At 34.8% G+C, this 18,885-nt stretch overlaps 1 protein-coding gene across 1 annotated transcript in view; it reads left to right on the top strand.

The window, feature by feature from the left end:
• The window catches only part of LOC115515708 (unconventional myosin-IXa-like), a 210,074-nt gene that overhangs the window by 88,138 nt on the left and 103,051 nt on the right, over positions 1-18,885 (top strand). The window contains exons 14-20 of the mRNA XM_030317786.1: positions 5,536-5,658; positions 8,744-8,824; positions 10,600-10,710; positions 11,600-11,722; positions 13,527-13,676; positions 14,503-14,822; positions 15,411-17,012. Coding sequence (XP_030173646.1) covers positions 5,536-5,658; positions 8,744-8,824; positions 10,600-10,710; positions 11,600-11,722; positions 13,527-13,676; positions 14,503-14,822; positions 15,411-17,012 — 2,510 coding nt within the window. The remainder of the gene's footprint in view (positions 1-5,535; positions 5,659-8,743; positions 8,825-10,599; positions 10,711-11,599; positions 11,723-13,526; positions 13,677-14,502; positions 14,823-15,410; positions 17,013-18,885) is intronic.

The raw sequence follows: 18,885 nt of genomic DNA on the forward strand, positions 1-18,885 counted from the left end.
ACCCTGATCTACAAAGTTTATGCTGAGATGGCATTCCAGAAGTATTTACTTAATTTACTAAAGAAAGAAAAATCTTACTCTTTCTTCCTCTTGTACCCCCCCTAAAGAAGTTCTGTCACTTGTAACCTTTTTTTGGTGAATTTCAAAATTTTAAAAGAACTGAGAAAGAGCTATTTATTCTCAGATTTTCTAGTTCAAAAAACAAAAAACAAAAAAATGAAGTTATTATTTCCTTCTACTTAAGCCTCTTTGGCTTCTAGAGAAAAGGTAATGCAATGCTTCTGTGGTTTCTGGTAGTGGTAAATAGTTTTAATGCACAAAGAAAATTTATGTTAAGTGGTTTGTACTTTGTTCTTATCATGAAAAGATTTTATGTAGAGAAAAAGGCTACCACTTTCATTATCAAACATCTTTATCTGTTCATTTGTGTTTCCTTTTTCCTTCATTGTCTCTTTAGCCATTTAGTATTTTGTTTTTGTTTCAAGTTTTTATTTAAATTCTAGTTAATTGACATATAGTGTAATAGTTGTTTCAGGAAAAGAATTTAGTGATCCATCACTTACATAGAACACCCAGTGCTCATCATAACAAGTGCCCTCCTTAATACCCATCACCCATTTAGCCCATCCCCTGCTTCCCTCCACTCCAGCAACCCTGTTTGTTTTCTATAGTTAATCTTATGGTTTGCCTCCCTCTCTTTTTTTCCCTTCCTTCCCCAATGTTCATCTGTTTTGTTTCTTAAATTACGTGTATGAGTGCAATCATATGGTATTTGTCTTTCTCTGACTGAATGACTTCACTTGGCATAATACACTCTACTCTAGCTCCATCCATGTCATTGCAAATGGCAAGATCTCATTCTTTTTGATGGCTGAGTAATATTCCAGTGTCTGTGTACACATACACATATATACAAGATTTATATATATACATAACATATATATATATGTACAGTGTGTGTATAAATATGTAAGTATATATATTATATATAAATGTATATATATACAATGTGTGTGTGTATGTGTATATGTATGTACTTTAGTATTTTGAATGCCAGCACTGAGTCTAGCTATTTGTACCATTCTTTTTACTCTCCTCAAATGGATAACCTCTCTTTAAACTTCATATGGTTTAAAAATATTCATGTTGGCTGCACCTGAAATAAAAAATTCTATTCAATTATCAGTGACGGGAATCCCATCTATTTCTCTATTTTTATTTATTTATTTTTATTGACGTATATACAGTGTTATATTAGTTTCAGGTGTACAACATATTGATTAATTGATTCTATACATTACTCAGTGCTCACAACCTGTTACCAACAATGTTATTACAGAATTACTGACTATATTCTTTATGCTGTACTTTTCATCTGTGTGACTTTTATTTTATCACTGGAAGTTTGTATTTCTTAATCCCCTTTATTTTACCCCTCCCCTCCAGCAACTATCACTTTCTTTTTTTTTTTTTTTTCTGTATTTGAGTCTGTTTTTCATTCATCTGTTTTGTTTTCTGGATTCCACCTATACATGAAATCATGTGGTATTTGTGTTTCTCTATCTTACTTCACTTGACATAATACCCTCTAGGTCTATCTGTGTTGTCACAAATGGCAAGATCTCATTCTTTTCTATGGCTAAGTAGTAGTCCCATTGTGTGTATATGTGTGTGTTTGTATACACACACCCCACATCTGTATTCATTCATCTGTTGATAGACACTTGGATTGCTTGCATATCTTGGCTGTTGTAAATAATGTTGCAGTAAACACAGGGATGCAAATATCTTTTGAAATTAGTGTTTTCATTTTCTTTGTGAAAATACCCAGTGGTGGAATTATTGGATCATATGGTATATCTGTTTTTAATTTTTTGAGGAACCTCCATGCTATTTTTCTTAGTGGCTGTACCAATTTAGATTCCCACCAACAGTGTGTAAAGGTTCCTTTTTCTCCACCACCTTGCTAAATATTCACTTGTTATTTCTTGTCTTTCTAATGCTAGCCATTCTTATAGGTGTAAATCAAAACCTCATTGTGGTTTTGATTTGTATTTCCCTGATAATGAGTGATGTTGAGCCATCTGTTAATGTGTCTGTTGACCGTCTGTATGTCTTCTTTGGAAAAATGTCTTCTTTGGTTTTCTACCCGTGTTTTAATTGGATCACTTATTTTTTGGCATTGAGTTGTAGAAGTTCTTTTTACTAACCCCTTATTGGATATATCATTTGCAGATATCTTCTCCCATTCAGTTTGTTGCCTTTTCATTCTGTTTATGGCTTCCTTTGCTGTGCAAAAGCTTTTTATTTTGATCTCCCAGTAGCTTATTTTTGCTTTTGTTTCCCTTTCTTGAAGAAACCTATCTAGAAAAATGTTACTATGGCTGATATCAGAGAAATTACTGCTTGTGCTGTCTTCAAGGATTTTTATGGATTCAGGTCTTACATTTAGGTCTTTAATCCAATTTGAGTTTATTTTTGAGTATGGTGTGAGAACGTGGTCCAGATTCATTCTTCTGCATGTAGCTGTCCAGTTTTCCCAATACCATTTATTTTTATTTTTTTTTTTATTTTTTTATTTTTTTAAATTTATTTTTTTTTTTTCAACGTTTATTTATTTTGGGACAGAGAGAGACAGAGCATGAACGGGGGAGGGGCAGAGAGAGAGGGAGACACAGAATCGGAAACAGGCTCCAGGCTCCGAGCCATCAGCCCAGAGCCTGACGCGGGGCTCGAACTCACGGACCGCGAGATCGTGACCTGGCTGAAGTCGGACGCTTAACCGACTGCGCCACCCAGGCGCCCCCCAATACCATTTATTGAAGAGATGGTCTTTTCCCCATTGTATATTCTTGTTTCCTTTGTCACAGATTGACCATGTAGTTGTGGGTTTATTTCTGGGCTTTCTATTCTGTTCCATTGACTTATGTGTCTATTTTTGTGCCATATTCTTTTGGTAGTACAGCTTGGTAGTATATCTTGAAATCTGGGATTGCGATATCTCCATTTTTGTTCTTCATTTTTCAAGATTTCTTTGGCTACTCAGGATCTTTTGTGGCTCCATACAAATTTTAAGGTTATTTGTTCTAGTTCTTTGAAAAATGCAGTTGGTATTTTGATAGGGATTGCATTGAATCTGTAGATTGCTTTGGATAGAATGGGCATTTTAACAATATTAATTCTTCCAATCCATGAGCATGGAATATCTTTCCATTTGTGCCACCTTTAGTTGCTTTCATCAGTGTTTTTTAGGTTTCAGAGTATAGGTCTTTCACCTTCTTGGTTAAGTTTATTCCTAGTTATTTTATTCTATTTGGTGCAATTGCAAATGGAATTGTTTATTTATTTTCTCTCTCTGCTACTCATTATTTATTAGTGTATAGAAAGAACTGATTTCTGCATATTAATTTTGTATTCTATAACTACTGAATTCATTTATTATTTCTAATCGTTTTCTGTTTGGAGTCTTTAGGGTTTTCTATATGTAGTATTATATCGTCTGCAAATAGTGTCAGTTTAACTTCTGCTTTACCAATATGGATGCTTCTTATTTTTTTTCTTGTCTGATTGCTGGGGCAAGGACTTCCAGTACTATGTTGAATAAAAGTGATAGGAGTGGGCAGGGTTGCAAATATTTTTCTGTGTCAGTAAATACAGGTTACAGTATATTTATGAACTGTATAGAATTTAGTTGTGTGACTGAAGCATACTTTATGAAAATAATTCCTTATAATTGCATATCTCTGTTGTTTTTCACTGTTTTCTGAAGCATTGTCAAAAATAACTTTGAGATCTTGTTTGATAATCTCCTTAAATAAATATCTAGATGTGAAATTGTTTATCAGGAAGGCTATACTGATTTGCATTCTTAAGAACAGTGCATAAATATGTCTTTCTTCACAACCTCATGAATATTGGGTTTTGTCAGTGTTTATTATGTTTGCCAATCTGATATGCAGAAAATCTCTTTAAAAGAAATGTGCTTTTTTTTTATTATAAATCAGGTTGATTGATTGTCATCATGTTATATGTCATTTATACTTTATTTGAGAATTGCCTGTTTCATGTCTTCTGTTCATTTTAATTTCAGGATGAATTTGTAAAGGAATTTTTACATTTCTTATGTACAGATAATAAGTGTGTCATTGCTAGAAAAATTTTATTTAGTTGTATCTGTTAAAATATGTATTGTACTTGTTGCCACTTGAAGGTTTATATTTTTAGGTGTTTATATTGTCAAAATTAATATTTTTAAGACTTTTAAATTTGTTGTTTTTAACTCAGTTCTGTGCTTCTCATACAATAAAATTTTTAGAGCTTTTTGAATAACATTATATAGTTGTACATATGTATACATATATTCTTTCCATGGGCAAGCTCACTTCCATAAATATGGTATGGTTTAAAAAGTTGGGGCGCCTGGGTGGCTCAGTCAGTTGAGCATCCGACTTCAGCTCAGGTCATGATCTCATGGTTCATGGCTTTGGGCCCTGCGTTGGGCTCTGTGCTGATTTGGAGCCTGCTTCAGATTCTGTGTCTCCCACTCTCTCTGCCCCTCCCTTGCTTGCACTCTGCCTCTCTCTCTCAAAAATAAATAATAAATATTAGAAAAAATTACTTTTAATTGTAATTGGCTGCAAAAGCTCTCAAATACTTTATTAACACCCCATTTTGTATTATTTGTATTTGCTTTATGTGTAACTCCTATCTTATTATTAAGATTGATAATTAATTTGCCAGGATCATGGTTAATAGGGTTTATGTTTTATTTTGTTTCTGTGTGTGTTTCTGGCATACCCTCTGTAGCCCTGGGATTAAATTTGTTGTCTCTGTGAGTCAGGATTCAGTTACAGTTAGCAATAATAAGTGTAGATATTTTTAAGTAGAAAAAGACTTAATTCAAATAGGCACTTACAAAATCATTAGAAGTTTTAGAGTTTCAGAGTATTAAAATAGCAGTGCAGAACTGACCCCAGCTGTAATCAGCTAAGAAAGCAGGAAGCTGCCATTCCAGCTGCTGCTTCCAGTTGCATACTACCTGTGGTGTGATCCAGGAATCAGGAGGAAGCTGCCACAACTATTGGCTCCAGGGTTAAGGTGCATTTACTAGAGTTGCAGTAACAACACAAATTCCCTGTGCTCTGCCTCTCAACTCACAAAGGTGGTGCCTGGACATTAGGATCCATTTAGAAAGCTAAAAAGTACTTGGGTATATATGGTTGTCAGAAGAAACAGAAGCTAGTAGCCAAAGTCTGCCTCAGTTATACCTTCCCGATTTCATGCGTTAGAATTTAAATGATAAACTTAAATCCTATCTGGAACCCAGATGCAAGAGAGTTTGAGAAATGCAGTTTTCTTTTTACCTGGAAAGCTTCTGCGAGAAAGCAGGAGGGTGAGATGGATATTGAATATCAATTTCTAATATTCACCACAGTCATTATACATAGGTGATAATGAAAACTGGCTTAGAATTTTGGTTTCCCTGTTCTTTAATTAATTTATGTGAAGAATTTGATTTTTCTTGCTTGTTTTCAGCACTTGCTAGAGGTAAATTCTTTAAAGCACCTGACAAGACTGACACTACAGGATCGCATTACCAAGTCTCTTCTTCATTTGCACAAGAAGAAAAAGCCTCCCAGCATCAGTGCCCAGTTTCAGGTTATTTCTTTTGTTATCTTTTTATAAAAAAAGTTTTTAAAATCAGGAATCTGTTCATTCAGATCAGCATTGAAAGGTCAAAATGATCTGCAAGGTACCTGAATGGAATATGATTCATATGACTTAAAAGCCATTTTATGGTGGTCATTTTGGAGAAAAGTTACAGTGGTGGAAAAAGTCAGCTGCCTTTCTTTTTCATTGTTGTATCTGTGGATAGTGGATATCCCAAAGAGTAATTCATTGCTTTCAATGTGAGGACACAGGCAGCAGGAAATTGCTATTATAAACAAAATCTTCCTTTTACCCTATGGCCCAGATATAGTCACTGTTAACATAAGGTGTATGTTTTTTTTCCTATATGTATTTTTAAACTTCATGCTTCTGCTATCGATATTTAACTAAATGAGATTGTAGGTTTTTCTGGTTTTATTTTAACTTTGTGTACATAGATCCATTTCTTTTTGTTGTGACTGGGCATTTGTGAATAAATATCACAATAAATTAAATAACAGTTATATATAATTGTCAAGCTGACTTTTATTCTTTGAACATATATCTGTGTCTTAAGTTTTTTACAGTACCTTCACATTGGTTTTATAATCAAAGGAAAATAAGTCTAAAATGGGCTATTTTTTTCAAAGATGGTTTGTTTATAGCAGCAGGAATCAGATCGGTGGTTTTCTGGGACTGTAAGCAGGAAGAGTTATTAATTGCATATGGGCAGGAGGGAACTTTCTAGGGTAATGGAAGATTTCTATATCTCATCTAATGTGATGTTTGCACAATTATGTAAACTTACTGAAAATCATTGATCTGTACACTTATAATGGGTACATTTTTATAGTACTTAATTTGTATTTCAATAAAGTTAAAAACAAAACATCACTCTTAAGAGAATGAAAGTGCAAGGTACAGGGTGTGAAAATATACTAGCAATATATCTGAAAAGCACCTTATATATGTAGAATAAATGAAGAACCACAAATCAATTTTTAAAAAGACTGACACCCTAATACAAATGGTACAAAGCCTTGTGCAGTCAAAACTGTCTGAAATCAAAAGATGTAATCCAGAAGGCCAGTGAGCCTATTAAATACTGGCCCAACATTATTATTCATCAGAGAAATGCAAATTAACTACACACTTGCCAGTATGGCTGAAATAAAAAAGACTGATTATACAAAGTGTTAGTGGGGATGTGGAGCAACCAGAAGAACTTTTATACACTTCTGTTGAAATATAAACTGATGCAGGTATTTGGAAATAGCTAAAAGATATGTTGAAGAATGTCCACAGCAACTTTATTTATAACAGCCCAAACTGAAACAAACAAATACCTACCTTAAATGGATTATTTAATTGTGGTATAGTCATATAATGAATCATTACTATATAGCACTGAAAATGTACATAATATATGCAACAAATACAAGCTAGTACCTAGTATATCTTTTTTTTAATATGAACTCATATAGCAGACAAAACTAAGTTGCCATCTTAGAGATTAGGGTAATGGTTACCCTTGGTTCAGGTGTGGAGGTAGGTAATTTATGTACAGTGACCTTGCTAAATTCAATGGGATGGGATAGAAGGGCTTCTGAATTTCTGGTAATATTTTGTTTAATGATTTGGGCTTTGGTTGTAAGAATGTGTTCCCTTTGTGAAAATTCATCAGACTGTATACTTATGATTTAAGCATTTTATGTATCTTGTACTACAATAGCATATACAAGAAAAAAGAACACTTAAAAGTAAAAAAGTTGTATGTTGCTTATATATGATGGTAATAATAGGAGTCTATATGGTTGTAAGGCTTTTAAGTTTTACTTGAAGTCATAAAATATTAACCCTAAGTAGACTATGACAAGTTAGGTTTGCATATTGTAATCCTTAGAGTAGCCACTGAAAAATACTACAAAGAAATATAACAGAGAAGCCAATAGATGGAATACTAAAAAACAAAATATGTTATCTGAGCATAAGATGGAATGAAACTAGAAATCAATAAAGGAAAGATAACAACCCCCAGGTATTTGGAAAATAAAAAGCAGACATCTAAATAATACATGAGTCAAAGAAGGAGGAAGATTTTAAAAATATTTTAAATGAAATGAAAATATCAAAGTTTGTGCAGTGCAGCTAAAGCAGTGCTCCAGGGTTCGTTGATAACATTAAATGCTTTTAATGAAATGAGAAAGGTCTCAAGTCAATAATGTAAACTACTACTTTAGGAACCTAGCCAAAGAAAAATATATTAAACCCAAAGCAAGCAGATGGAATGAAATGATAAAGATAAAAGAAGTCAATGAAATTGAAAACAGAAGGGGCGCCTGGGTGGCGCAGTCGGTTAAGCGTCCGACTTCAGCCAGGTCACGATCTCGCGGTCCGTGAGTTCGAGCCCCGCGTCAGGCTCTGGGCTGATGGCTCGGAGCCTGGAGCCTGTTTCCGATTCTGTGTCTCCCTCTCTCTCTGCCCCTCCCCCGTTCATGCTCTGTCTCTCTCTGTCCCAAAAATAAATAAAAAACGTTGAAAAAAAAAAATTAAAAAAAAAAAAAAGAAATTGAAAACAGAAAAATAATAGAAAAAAATCAACGAAACCAAAAAGCTGGTTCTTTGAAAACATAAAAAAATTATAAACTTCTAGATAGACTAGTCAGGAAAAAAAAAGAGGTAAACTACAAATTATCATATTAAGAATGAAAGAGGGGATATCACTGACATGAACACTGAAAATGGGAGAATATTAGCTAGTGGATACCCTACTGGATGATTTTCCAAGTTGTTCTAGGAATGCATGAGTTTGAATAAATTGCTTCTTGAAATCTAGAATTAGGAGGTTATTCTGTAATATATATGCAGTATTTACTATTGCCAAGTTATCAGCTTTAAGATTAAACTACCATCCTTAAATTACTAAATTACCCTTAATCAGTATGGAAATAAATTTGCTTTTCAGAAAGAAAGCTATTCCTGTGTATACCAATCGTTTCTGCATAGTTTGCCAACATTATTTTTTGTACCTATAAATTATTTCCTGCCAGTTTGGAATGGGAGAAAATGCTAATTACATTGCTTTGTATTGCAGGCCTCATTAAGCAAACTGATGGAGACACTTGGTCAAGCAGAACCATATTTTGTGAAATGCATTCGCTCTAATGCTGAAAAGGTAAAAATGTCCTGTAAATGAGAGCTTCTAGCTCAGCTTACTTCAAATCAGGCTTTACATTTTTTTTTTTTTTTTTTTTTTTAAGGAGAGCAAGTGGTAGGGAAGAGCTATCTATAATCTTTTTAAGGAAAACCAGGTTCTGTATTTTCTGTGGATATCCTTTTATTTTCTGTATTTACTTGCCTATTCCGTGTTTACATGCACTTGATTCAGTGTTTCCTAGAATCTGAGAAGCAAATATGTTTTGAAATTCCATCATAAAAAAGAGTTTTATGCAACTTTTGTTACCCTGAGATTAATCTTTCTTGTTTGTATATAACCTGTCATTCTTAAAGAATTTGTTTAGAGCTTTTTGCCTCTGTAAAATAAGGAACGTACTGTGGACATTCTTGATTCCTTCTGCTTTCGATAATAGGTCTCCTAATTACAGCTTTGCAGAATATACCTAATAAATACAAACATTTGTCATATTCCTTTATGTTCATCATAGGAAAATATAGTTCCTAGGCTGAACAGCTAAAAATGTGTAGTTCTATAGTACTATAAATATATGAATTGTGTCCAGCTTTCTTAAATTTTAGGAAGCAGTCTTCAACTGCTGTTTACAAGCTTTGTGAACTTAACCATTTCTGTGACTTTTAAAAGTTTTCATCTTTGTAAGAATATACTATAATTATAGGACCAGACTCATAGTGTTTTGGAACTAGTATACCTGAGTCACTACTTGCAAAGTACTTAAAATGTTACTGGCCCATACTAATTGTTCAGTAAATGTTAGCTGTTCTTTTATAGTAACAAAAAAGGACACTTTTTATTTACAGTTAAATAGAACCTTTGAGTCCTTATTATTAATGAAGACCTTGTTATACAGAGAGTTCAATTAATGAAGTATTTCAGGGCACAGAATAAGTACTAAATAAACATTGACTATTATTAACATAAGTTGCATATTTGATTTTTTTTTCTTTGATAGCTGGTATGCCACATTTCCCTGCAGGAAAATGTTTGGGATTGCCTTTGCAGATCATTAAAAATAGTATTTAGAGAATAGGGAGAAATATCAGAATATCCAAATATATCTTTTGAATATCGGAAAACATGCCTACTGAGATACCTACAAGTGACAGGGTGTTGTGACTGGTGATGAGTGACTGCCTCCCATTAGCTTCTTCCTTATCAATGCTTGTGCATTGAGGAGGTCAGTTCTCAGGGACTGTAGGAATTTTTTGTTTTTCATTGTATCCTACTGGTATTACTAGCAAAAAGTGTTTAGAGAAAAAACTGCTCTTAACCTTGTACTAGTCATTAAATGAAGAATCTGTCAGCTCTCCATTAACCAAGGCAACTGGTAGAGTGGAGTGGGTGGTTTCTGATTGAAATTATAGAGAGAAATCTTAATTAAAAACAAAAATACAGACACTCTTGACTACATATATGTAGATTAATCTTGTTACAGATTTTTATAGGGACTAGACTATATGTCTGCTCCTCCTGTGGGTAACTACATTCCTTTTTAGCTTTGAAGGTCCTCTCCCTCTACAACTAGAGAGAAGCTGGAAGCTTGGTTTCTCCTTTTTCCCTAGGGTCAGGCATTTAGGACTTTTCTGAAGCTACCAGCTGAGGAGGTAGATTTTCCTGTCACCTCTGTTGTGTCTTAACCTGACAATCTCCAATTTTTAGATACTCAAAAGTTGACTATACTTATGAGGAAAACATTAATTTGGAGATCTCTTCTTCCGGGTTAATCTGTTTTTTTTCCATTTGCTTTGATTTAGCTGCCATTAAGGTTCAACGATGCTTTGGTACTTCGACAGCTTCGGTACACTGGGATGCTAGAGACAGTTCGAATTCGCCAATCTGGATACAGCTGCAAATATTCTTTCCAGGTTATGCTTTTATAGTGATATTTAAATTTATATACACATAATTAAGTGATTCCTGTGTCTTGTTTTTCATTTGGGGCTCACTTGTTTATTTCTCTTATTTCTTCCTTTCCATTCCATCTTTTGTATACAGAATTGAAGAGGGATAGAAAGTACTCACTTCCATTGAATGGCAGCAATCTTATTTATGTGTTGTAATCGAATCCAGTTCCTGGCTATTCTCATTTTATCTGAATGTTTACTAATACTAAGTTTACTTGTAACATAGTAGTTCCTCCTGCTGATTACTCCAGTAATGGAAATAGTTCAATCAGAGCTACCTGGTTCAAGAGAAGATTCTATTTAGGTTTATGTAAAGTTTTCTCAGCAAGATTTTCTTTTATAGTAAGCTGCCAGCAAGGTTCACAGTTATTTTCATCAGCTACTGCTGCTATGGGTATAGAAATTATGTTGAAGCTTTTCAGCAGCTGAACAGATTCTTTGCTGTTTCTGGGCGGGAACGCTTTGTTCTCAGTTATACCCTGTAATAGCTGACACCTTTGCATGTTTTTTTGCTAAAAATTTCAATTCTTATTAAATAACTTTTTCTTTGGTCTTTAACACAACTTTCTCAAAAGGGATAGTTTCTGCTTTTTTCTTCTTCCATTCCCTTTTGATAACAAAATATGTAGAACTCACTATCTTCTCTCCACCCCACCCCCATTTTACAAATTAACTGTTTTGTAGTTTTTTTAATTAAATAGTTTCTTGGTTTCAGTCTGTTTAGAAGATGAGAAAAGGATCAATAAAAGGACAGCTAGCTAATTTAGACCCATGTTTACATTTTACACATAGTTTAGACATGTTTATAATTTTCTTGTGATTTTACAACATTTTTCTTTTCATTTTTCAGGATTTTGTGAGCCACTTCCATGTACTTCTTCCCCGAAATATTATTCCATCCAAATTTAACATTCAGGATTTCTTCAGGAAAATAAATCTTAATTCAGATAACTATCAAGTTGGGAAATCCATGGTAAATATAATATATACACTCCTTGTCAAATTTGAGTGAATTTTTATACTTAGATAATAATGGTGATCTTTACCCCAGAGAACATTTCTGAAAAAGATACTGTACCATTTATCATAAGGAAATTGATTAGGCCAAGATTTTTACTTAATATAGTCAGTATTAACCAAAGAGCTTCTGGCCAGTGCTCTAGGTCTGCTTAAGGTTTTTATCTGCCTAAAAACAATGACTCCCTAGGTATTCTACTGTAATCTTCAACTCAACTTGCCCAAAGTGAGCTTATCCAAATTACCCTACTGTCCTAATTTTCATCTATTCTTTTCTCTCTCATCCTTCTTCTAGGTTCTTAGGCTAAAAACTGTAATGCTATTTGGCCTGACCCTTCACCTTAATCCTTTTACAAAGTTCTGTGTCTTCTCACAAATGATTCTCACGTCATGCCCCTTTTCTTCATTCCTACTGCTGGCATTTTAGTCTGTTCCTTTGCTCTCAGTTATAGTTCTCTTACAGTAATTCCTCATCCGATTTCAGTCTATTTGTCATTCCATTTAAGTCACTCTACCCATAGTATCAAAACCATCATCTTAATATACTTTTCTTTTATGTTGACTTTCTGCTGAATAATAATCACCTGATAACCTCCCATTAAATTCAAACATCTTTCTCTTCTTCAAGAACCTCCATATTGTGACTTCATATCATTTAATATTTTCTTTATGAAGATTATTCGGTTGTCTCCTGTACATGCTGCCATGTACGTGCACATTTGTTATTATTTCCTGCTCCTTGTTTTGCTTAGGTAGAGCCCTCTGTCTTTTGCCTTACAGTTTACTGTTTTCCTATTTGTGTATCTAATATCTCTTCTTTTTTAAAATAGTGTTAAATTTTTGACAGAAGGGGGAGGTGATGGATATCAATTAGTTGGTGGTAATTACTTCATAATGTATACATACATCAAAATGTCACATTGTACACCTTAAAGATATATATAGGTTTTAATATCTACCTGCTTTTAAGGGTGAAGTGCAAATTCTGTTTTCAGAGGGACTATGTTTAAGTTATATTTGTTTCCTCCTAAACCCCTAAAGATTTATTAATGGCATGAAATAGTAAATAAATTGATTAATAGCTTTGGGTAGCAAGAAGCCTTTGATGCATACTGGGTTTCAAAAAGACTGTTATTATTGGTTTATTCATATTATGATCATACCCCCACCCTAACATCCTTGAACAATATGACCTTTTACCAGTGGTACAAGTGGTTCATGATGGCAGTGAATCTCTAAAACTGGGAATTGTGTATTCATGTTCACTGTTTCATTTCCCCTTCTATGTTCTAATGTCTCTTTCTATATTCTAATGGCTATTTTTTTTTTTTTAATTTGAGAATGACTTCTTTGGATATATTGATAGAAATATTTATCAGTACTGCTTTTCATTTCTTCCACTGTATTCTTCTCTAAAGAAGCTTACCACAGAGGGGCGCCTGGGTGACTCAGTCGGTTAAGCGTCCGACTTCGGCTCAGGTCATGATCTCACGGTTCGTGAGCTCGAGCCCCGCGTCGGGCTCTGTGCTGACAGCTCAGAGCCTGGAGCCTGTTTCAGATTCTGTGTCTCCCACTCTCTCTCTGACCCTCCCCCATTCATGCTCTGTCTCTCTCTGTGTCAAAAGTAAATAAACGCAAAAAAAAAAAAAAAAAAAAAATTAAAAAAAAAAAAAAAGAAGCTTACCACAAAAAGATGATTCATGAAATAAATTTCTCATTTCTTCATAAGCTGTATTCCTCATCTTTCTTCTTTTTGGTAGGTGTTCCTAAAGGAGCAGGAACGACAGCACCTACAAGATCTGCTTCACCAAGAGGTGCTGCGCAGAATCATATTGTTGCAGCGATGGTTCAGGGTCCTGCTGTGTAGGCAGCATTTCCTCCACCTGAGACAGGCATGCATCATTATCCAGGTGGGAAGTAAAGGATTTCTTGCATGAGATTTGCTAGTTTATTTGGCTTTTATTTTAGTAACTAGAATTTTACTGTGAAACATTTGAATAAGAATATAAACTTCTTCATTGATGACAATGTGTCCTATTCATTTTTGAAATGTTCATAGCATCTAAAAGATTACCTGGCATATACTAATAGACCATTGATAAACATCGATGGAGTTGAAGTTAAATTAAATTGAATTTATAGCTGTAATGTCTTGTACACTATGGTTAGGGTCAAAGGAATTATGTGCCTTAATTTTTGTTGCCTTAGTTATTTTTATTTGATTGTTTCCTGAGTGATATTTGAGAGTTATATATACATTGCTCTTGCTCTGTACTCCTCTTGGATGATAGGTATCTTATTTCATATTTTATCTGTTTTATTTTTTCCTTCACTGATTTATATGATGACCGTTCTGTTCTCCTCCATAGGCCCTTTTCTTTTAATACAAGAAAATTTTTAGAATATCTTTGAAACATGTGCATGTTGACCTTAAACCCATTAATATTGGCAAAACTATAGCCCGAGAAGATAATGTAATTTGTTAAAGCATCAAAAACTTTTAAATTATTTTAAGTTCTATAATTAACTTCATTGAGGTTATATTCTCTAAGAATTGTTTTAGCCAAGCATATCTGGAAAAGAAAGCTTTTTTTTTTTCACTTTAATCAGGCGCAATTTAGCTATTTAGCCATTTAATCTCTAATTACAACACAATACATTTATTTTTTTTCTTTTTTCTGTGAAAATGTGGTATAAGATATGACAGCCATTTCTATTGTTTTGTCTTCCTCACAGCGATTCTGGAGGAATTATCTAAATCAGAAGCAAGCCAGAAATGTAGCTGTGCAGAAGGATGCTTTAGTTTTGGCTAGTGCAGCCACGCTTCTCCAGTCTTCCTGGCGTGCTCATGTGGAGAGGCAGCGGTATTTGGAGCTCCGGACTGCAGCCATCATCATCCAGCAGAGATGGAAGGAATGCTATAGGCAGAGGCACATGGCTGCTGTCTGTATTCAGGCAAGATGGAAAGGCTACAGGGAAAGTAAGAGGTATCAAGAACAAAGGAGCAAAATTATCCTTTTGCAATCAATATGTAGAGGATTCAGAGCAAGACAAAGGTAATCTGTATTGTTTTGATACTTCTTTTCTCTTCAGCTATTTTGTTTATATCTTTGCTCTTAACACTTGCCTAACTTGTATTAGAATTGGTTATGTACAATTTCGTCTTCTCCACTAGGCTGTGATGTTCCTAGCAGTTTTAACCCACATTGTATGGTCTCTAAAAGAAGCTAAACAGATACTTATTGAATTAAATTGGATTGAAAACCTGCATGGTCTACAGTTACAACTACTAAGAATTGATTTTACATTAGGTTGAGTCTTTAAAATTTGGCAATATTCAGTTGTTTTTATCTTCAGAAACTTTAATTTCATTATTAACGTTTACCTTAAAATAAAGTTATTTTTAAAATGAGAGCTTTACTTCTGAGTTAATTTATGTTTTGACTAGGATGACCTATTAGGATTAATGTACTTAATAAAGTATCTCACTCATAGAAATAGAATTATGAAATGTGCATCCAAGTTAGTTTAAGAAGAAAATTTTGAAACTTTCAAATTATTTCTTAAATTCTCAGTAAAGTGTATTCTCTCCAGTAGTAACTAAAAAATCTTTCTAACCCATTTTTTTTCCTGTTGTTATATAGATTTAAAGTTTTAAAAGAACAAAGACTGAAAGAAACAAAACTAGAATTTGGATTGGCAGATCCTGAGCCATATGGAGCTCTGGAAATTCAGGGCTCAGACCCTTCAGAATGGGAGGATTGTTCCTTTGACAACAGAGTGAAAGCTATAGAGGAATGTAAATCTGTGATAGAGAGTAATCGAATTAGCCAGGAGAGTTCAATGGACTGCTTGAAAGAGTCCCCAAACAAGCAACAGGAGAGAGCCAGAAGCCAAAGTGGTGTGGACTTGCAGGAAGAAGTGATTGTAAGAGAGAGACCTAAGTCCTTAGAGGATCTCCACCAGAAAAAAGTAGGTCGGGCCAAAAGAGAAAGTCGGAGAATGAGAGAACTAGAGCAAGCTATATTCAGTTTAGAATTGCTAAAAGTTCGTTCTCTTGGTGGCATGTCTCCTTCAGAGGAACGTAGATGGTCTACAGAACTGATGCCTGAAGGTCTTCAGTCTCTACAGGGTACACCTGACAGTGAAAGCTCTCAAGGAAGTTTGGAACATCTGAGCTGTGAGGAAAGCCAGAAGAGTAAACTTGAGTCCATAATATTAGATGAAGGAGACTTGCAGAGTCTGTCACCTAAAATATCTAGCAGTCCAAAATTTGATTCACAGGACAATGCCCTCAGTTCCTCAAGTGAGACTAACTATACCATGATTGAAAAGGGAACACCCTCTGACTCAGTGCATTTGAAGAATGGGACTGTGAAGGAAAAATTGGTTTGCAGTTCTGAATCTATTACCTGTAAGCCACAGCTGAGAGACCCCTTTATTTCAAATAGTCTGCCTACATTTTTTTATATTCCTCAACAAGATCCACTGAAAACAAGTTCCCAACTAGACACAGGTATCCAGAGAAACAAGCTATTAGAAAGTGAAGAAACACTTTCAGCTCTTACTTTGGATATCAACAGGGAAGCCAGAAAGTACCACTCCTCCGGAGAAAATCAAGTTGTCATGTCTTTGAATACAGATTCTTCTAATGCTGTGCTGAAGAAGTTAGAACAGCTAAACACTGAGAAGGAAGAAAGGCAAAAGCATTTGCAGCAGCAGAATGAAAAAGAGATGATGGAACAGATTCGTCAGCAAACAGATATTTTAGAGAAGGAGCGTAAAGCCTTCAAGACCATTGAAAAGCCACGAACTGGGGAGTTGTTCCTGGCACCATCTTTCCATCCATCAAAACAAAGAGTAGAGAGGCCGTCCTCTCTCCTCATTCTGAATACCCCAAATAAGGAAGAACCCAATGTACTAGGGCCTCCATTAGTAACTGTAAAAGATGCAGTTCTTCCAAAAGACAGCGCTTCTGCTCACCTGTCCCAGAAGGACCGACCTGTCACCTTATTCTTTGAAAGGAAAGGAGGCCCATACCAATCTGCTACTACCAAGGAATTATCCAAGACAGACAGAATGTGTACCCAAATGAATGTAGCCTGTAAACTTTCTAATAATCGTGTTTCCAAAAGAGAGCATCATAGGCCAGCTCAGTCTTACATCCACAAATCTGATGGCCCTTCCAGAGATGGAACTACTAGGGTCATTTTCTTCACACCAAAGGACAATATGAGTATTTCCCTGTAAGTGAAATGATATTTATTTTCTGTGTAAATGGGAAACTTTTTGGAGAATTTTGCTAAGTTGCTTTAATCTACCTCAACTATTTGTATGGGTGCTGCCGAAATGAGCCATTTTCTCTGTGTAAAAAAATTCCCTTAATGTTGACTCTAGCAGGGTTCCTGAAATTGGATATAATTATACCATAGGAATCTTTGACTAAGCATAGATGGGGTTTTTTGGTTTCTCCTCATTAAGTGAGAAAGCATTTGTGAAGGTCAATACAGTGCCTATAAACATAGTAGGCTAGGCATTCGGCAAATGCTGGTTGTCTTAGATTTTTCATGTGAGGCAAGTCCAGGTTTTTTTTTGTCACACTTTAAAGTTAATGTACTTTGTCCCAGCTCTTGGCCTATTGGGTCTTCACTGAGTACTTTATACATTTTTGGTGTGTAGTAAAAAACACAAAAAGAATAAAATTTACCATCTTAACCATTCTTAATTACATACGACAGTAGTGTTAACTATATGCACATTGTTGTACAGTGGATCTCTAGAACTTTTTCATCTTGCAAAAGAAACTCTATTACCTATCAAACAGCAACCAGCCCTTTCCCCTTACTCCAAGCCCCTGGTAACCACCATTTTTCTTTTTTCTTTTCTTTTCTTTTCTTTTCTTTTCTTTTCTTTTTTTTTCTTTTTCTTTTTCTTTTTCTTTTCTTTTCTTTTTTATTTTATTTTGAGAGAGTGTGCATGTGTACTTGAAAGCAGGGGAGAGGGGCAGGAGGAGAGAGAGAGAGAGAGAGAGAGAGAGATAATCTCAAGCAGTCTCCTTGTTCAGCACTGAGCCCAATGTGGCTCAATCCCACAACTCTTGGATCATGACTTGGGCTGAAACCAAGAGTTGGACACTCAACTGGCTAAGTCACCCAGGCGTCCCTCCTTGTGACCACCATTCTACTTTGTTTCTAAGAGTTTGACTACTTAAGTGGATGCCTCATATGAGTGAAAGTTCTTTATACTTCTAAGTTTTCTTAACTTGTGGTCATCATGAGAAAAGCACTTTTTAAGTGGAACATAAAAACAAAGATGATAAAATTTAAGAAATTTTATTAAGTCTTTGTTGTATAGTGGATTCTTTCAGTTCTCCTGGGACAATGTCAGTGTTTTGTTTTTAAATATTTTTTGAGAGAGAGAGAGAGAGAGAGAGAGAGCAAGCGCACAAAGTGGGGGGGGGGGCAGAGAGGGAGAGAGAGAATCTCAAGCAAGTTCCACACTCTGTGTAAATGTGGAGCCCAACATGGGGCTCGATATCACAACCATGAGATTGTGACCTGAGCCAAAATCAAGAGTCAGATGCTCAACCAACTGAGCCACCACGGTGCCACAAGAATGTCAGTGTTTAAATGAAAGGAGGGTATATATCTTAGAGCTAAAAAAAATTAAATTTCACATTAACTATGAAAATAACCTTTTCTCTCTTATCATAGCTTGAGCTTTTAAATATTTTTTGTCTTTAAAATTACATACAGATTTTATAGAAACTCTTCGTAAATACGAGCAAAAAATCATTGGTATTTTTTTTTCCATTAGGGGTTTCTGTATGGTATTATGAAACGCAGTTGGACTAAATGACAGCTTGAGGTCCTATACCTGCCCATTAACCTAGAGATTGCCCAAAAGTTCAAAGACTTTGTATAAGCATATATAAGCCCATCAGAGTGTTAAAAACATTATTTCCTGTCATTCTGATTAAGTTTAGTGATGGGAGGTGTGTGTGTTGTATGTTTGTGTAGTTGTTGGATCCATGAATCAGTTCTGTGAAAGGCTTACTTATGGATTTCAAAAACATTAATCATTCTTGTGAATCCTTGTAAATTACTTTTGTCATTTTCC

Source organism: Lynx canadensis, chromosome B3 (assembly GCF_007474595.2).
Source record: "Lynx canadensis isolate LIC74 chromosome B3, mLynCan4.pri.v2, whole genome shotgun sequence".
NCBI classification, from domain to species: domain Eukaryota; kingdom Metazoa; phylum Chordata; class Mammalia; order Carnivora; family Felidae; genus Lynx; species Lynx canadensis.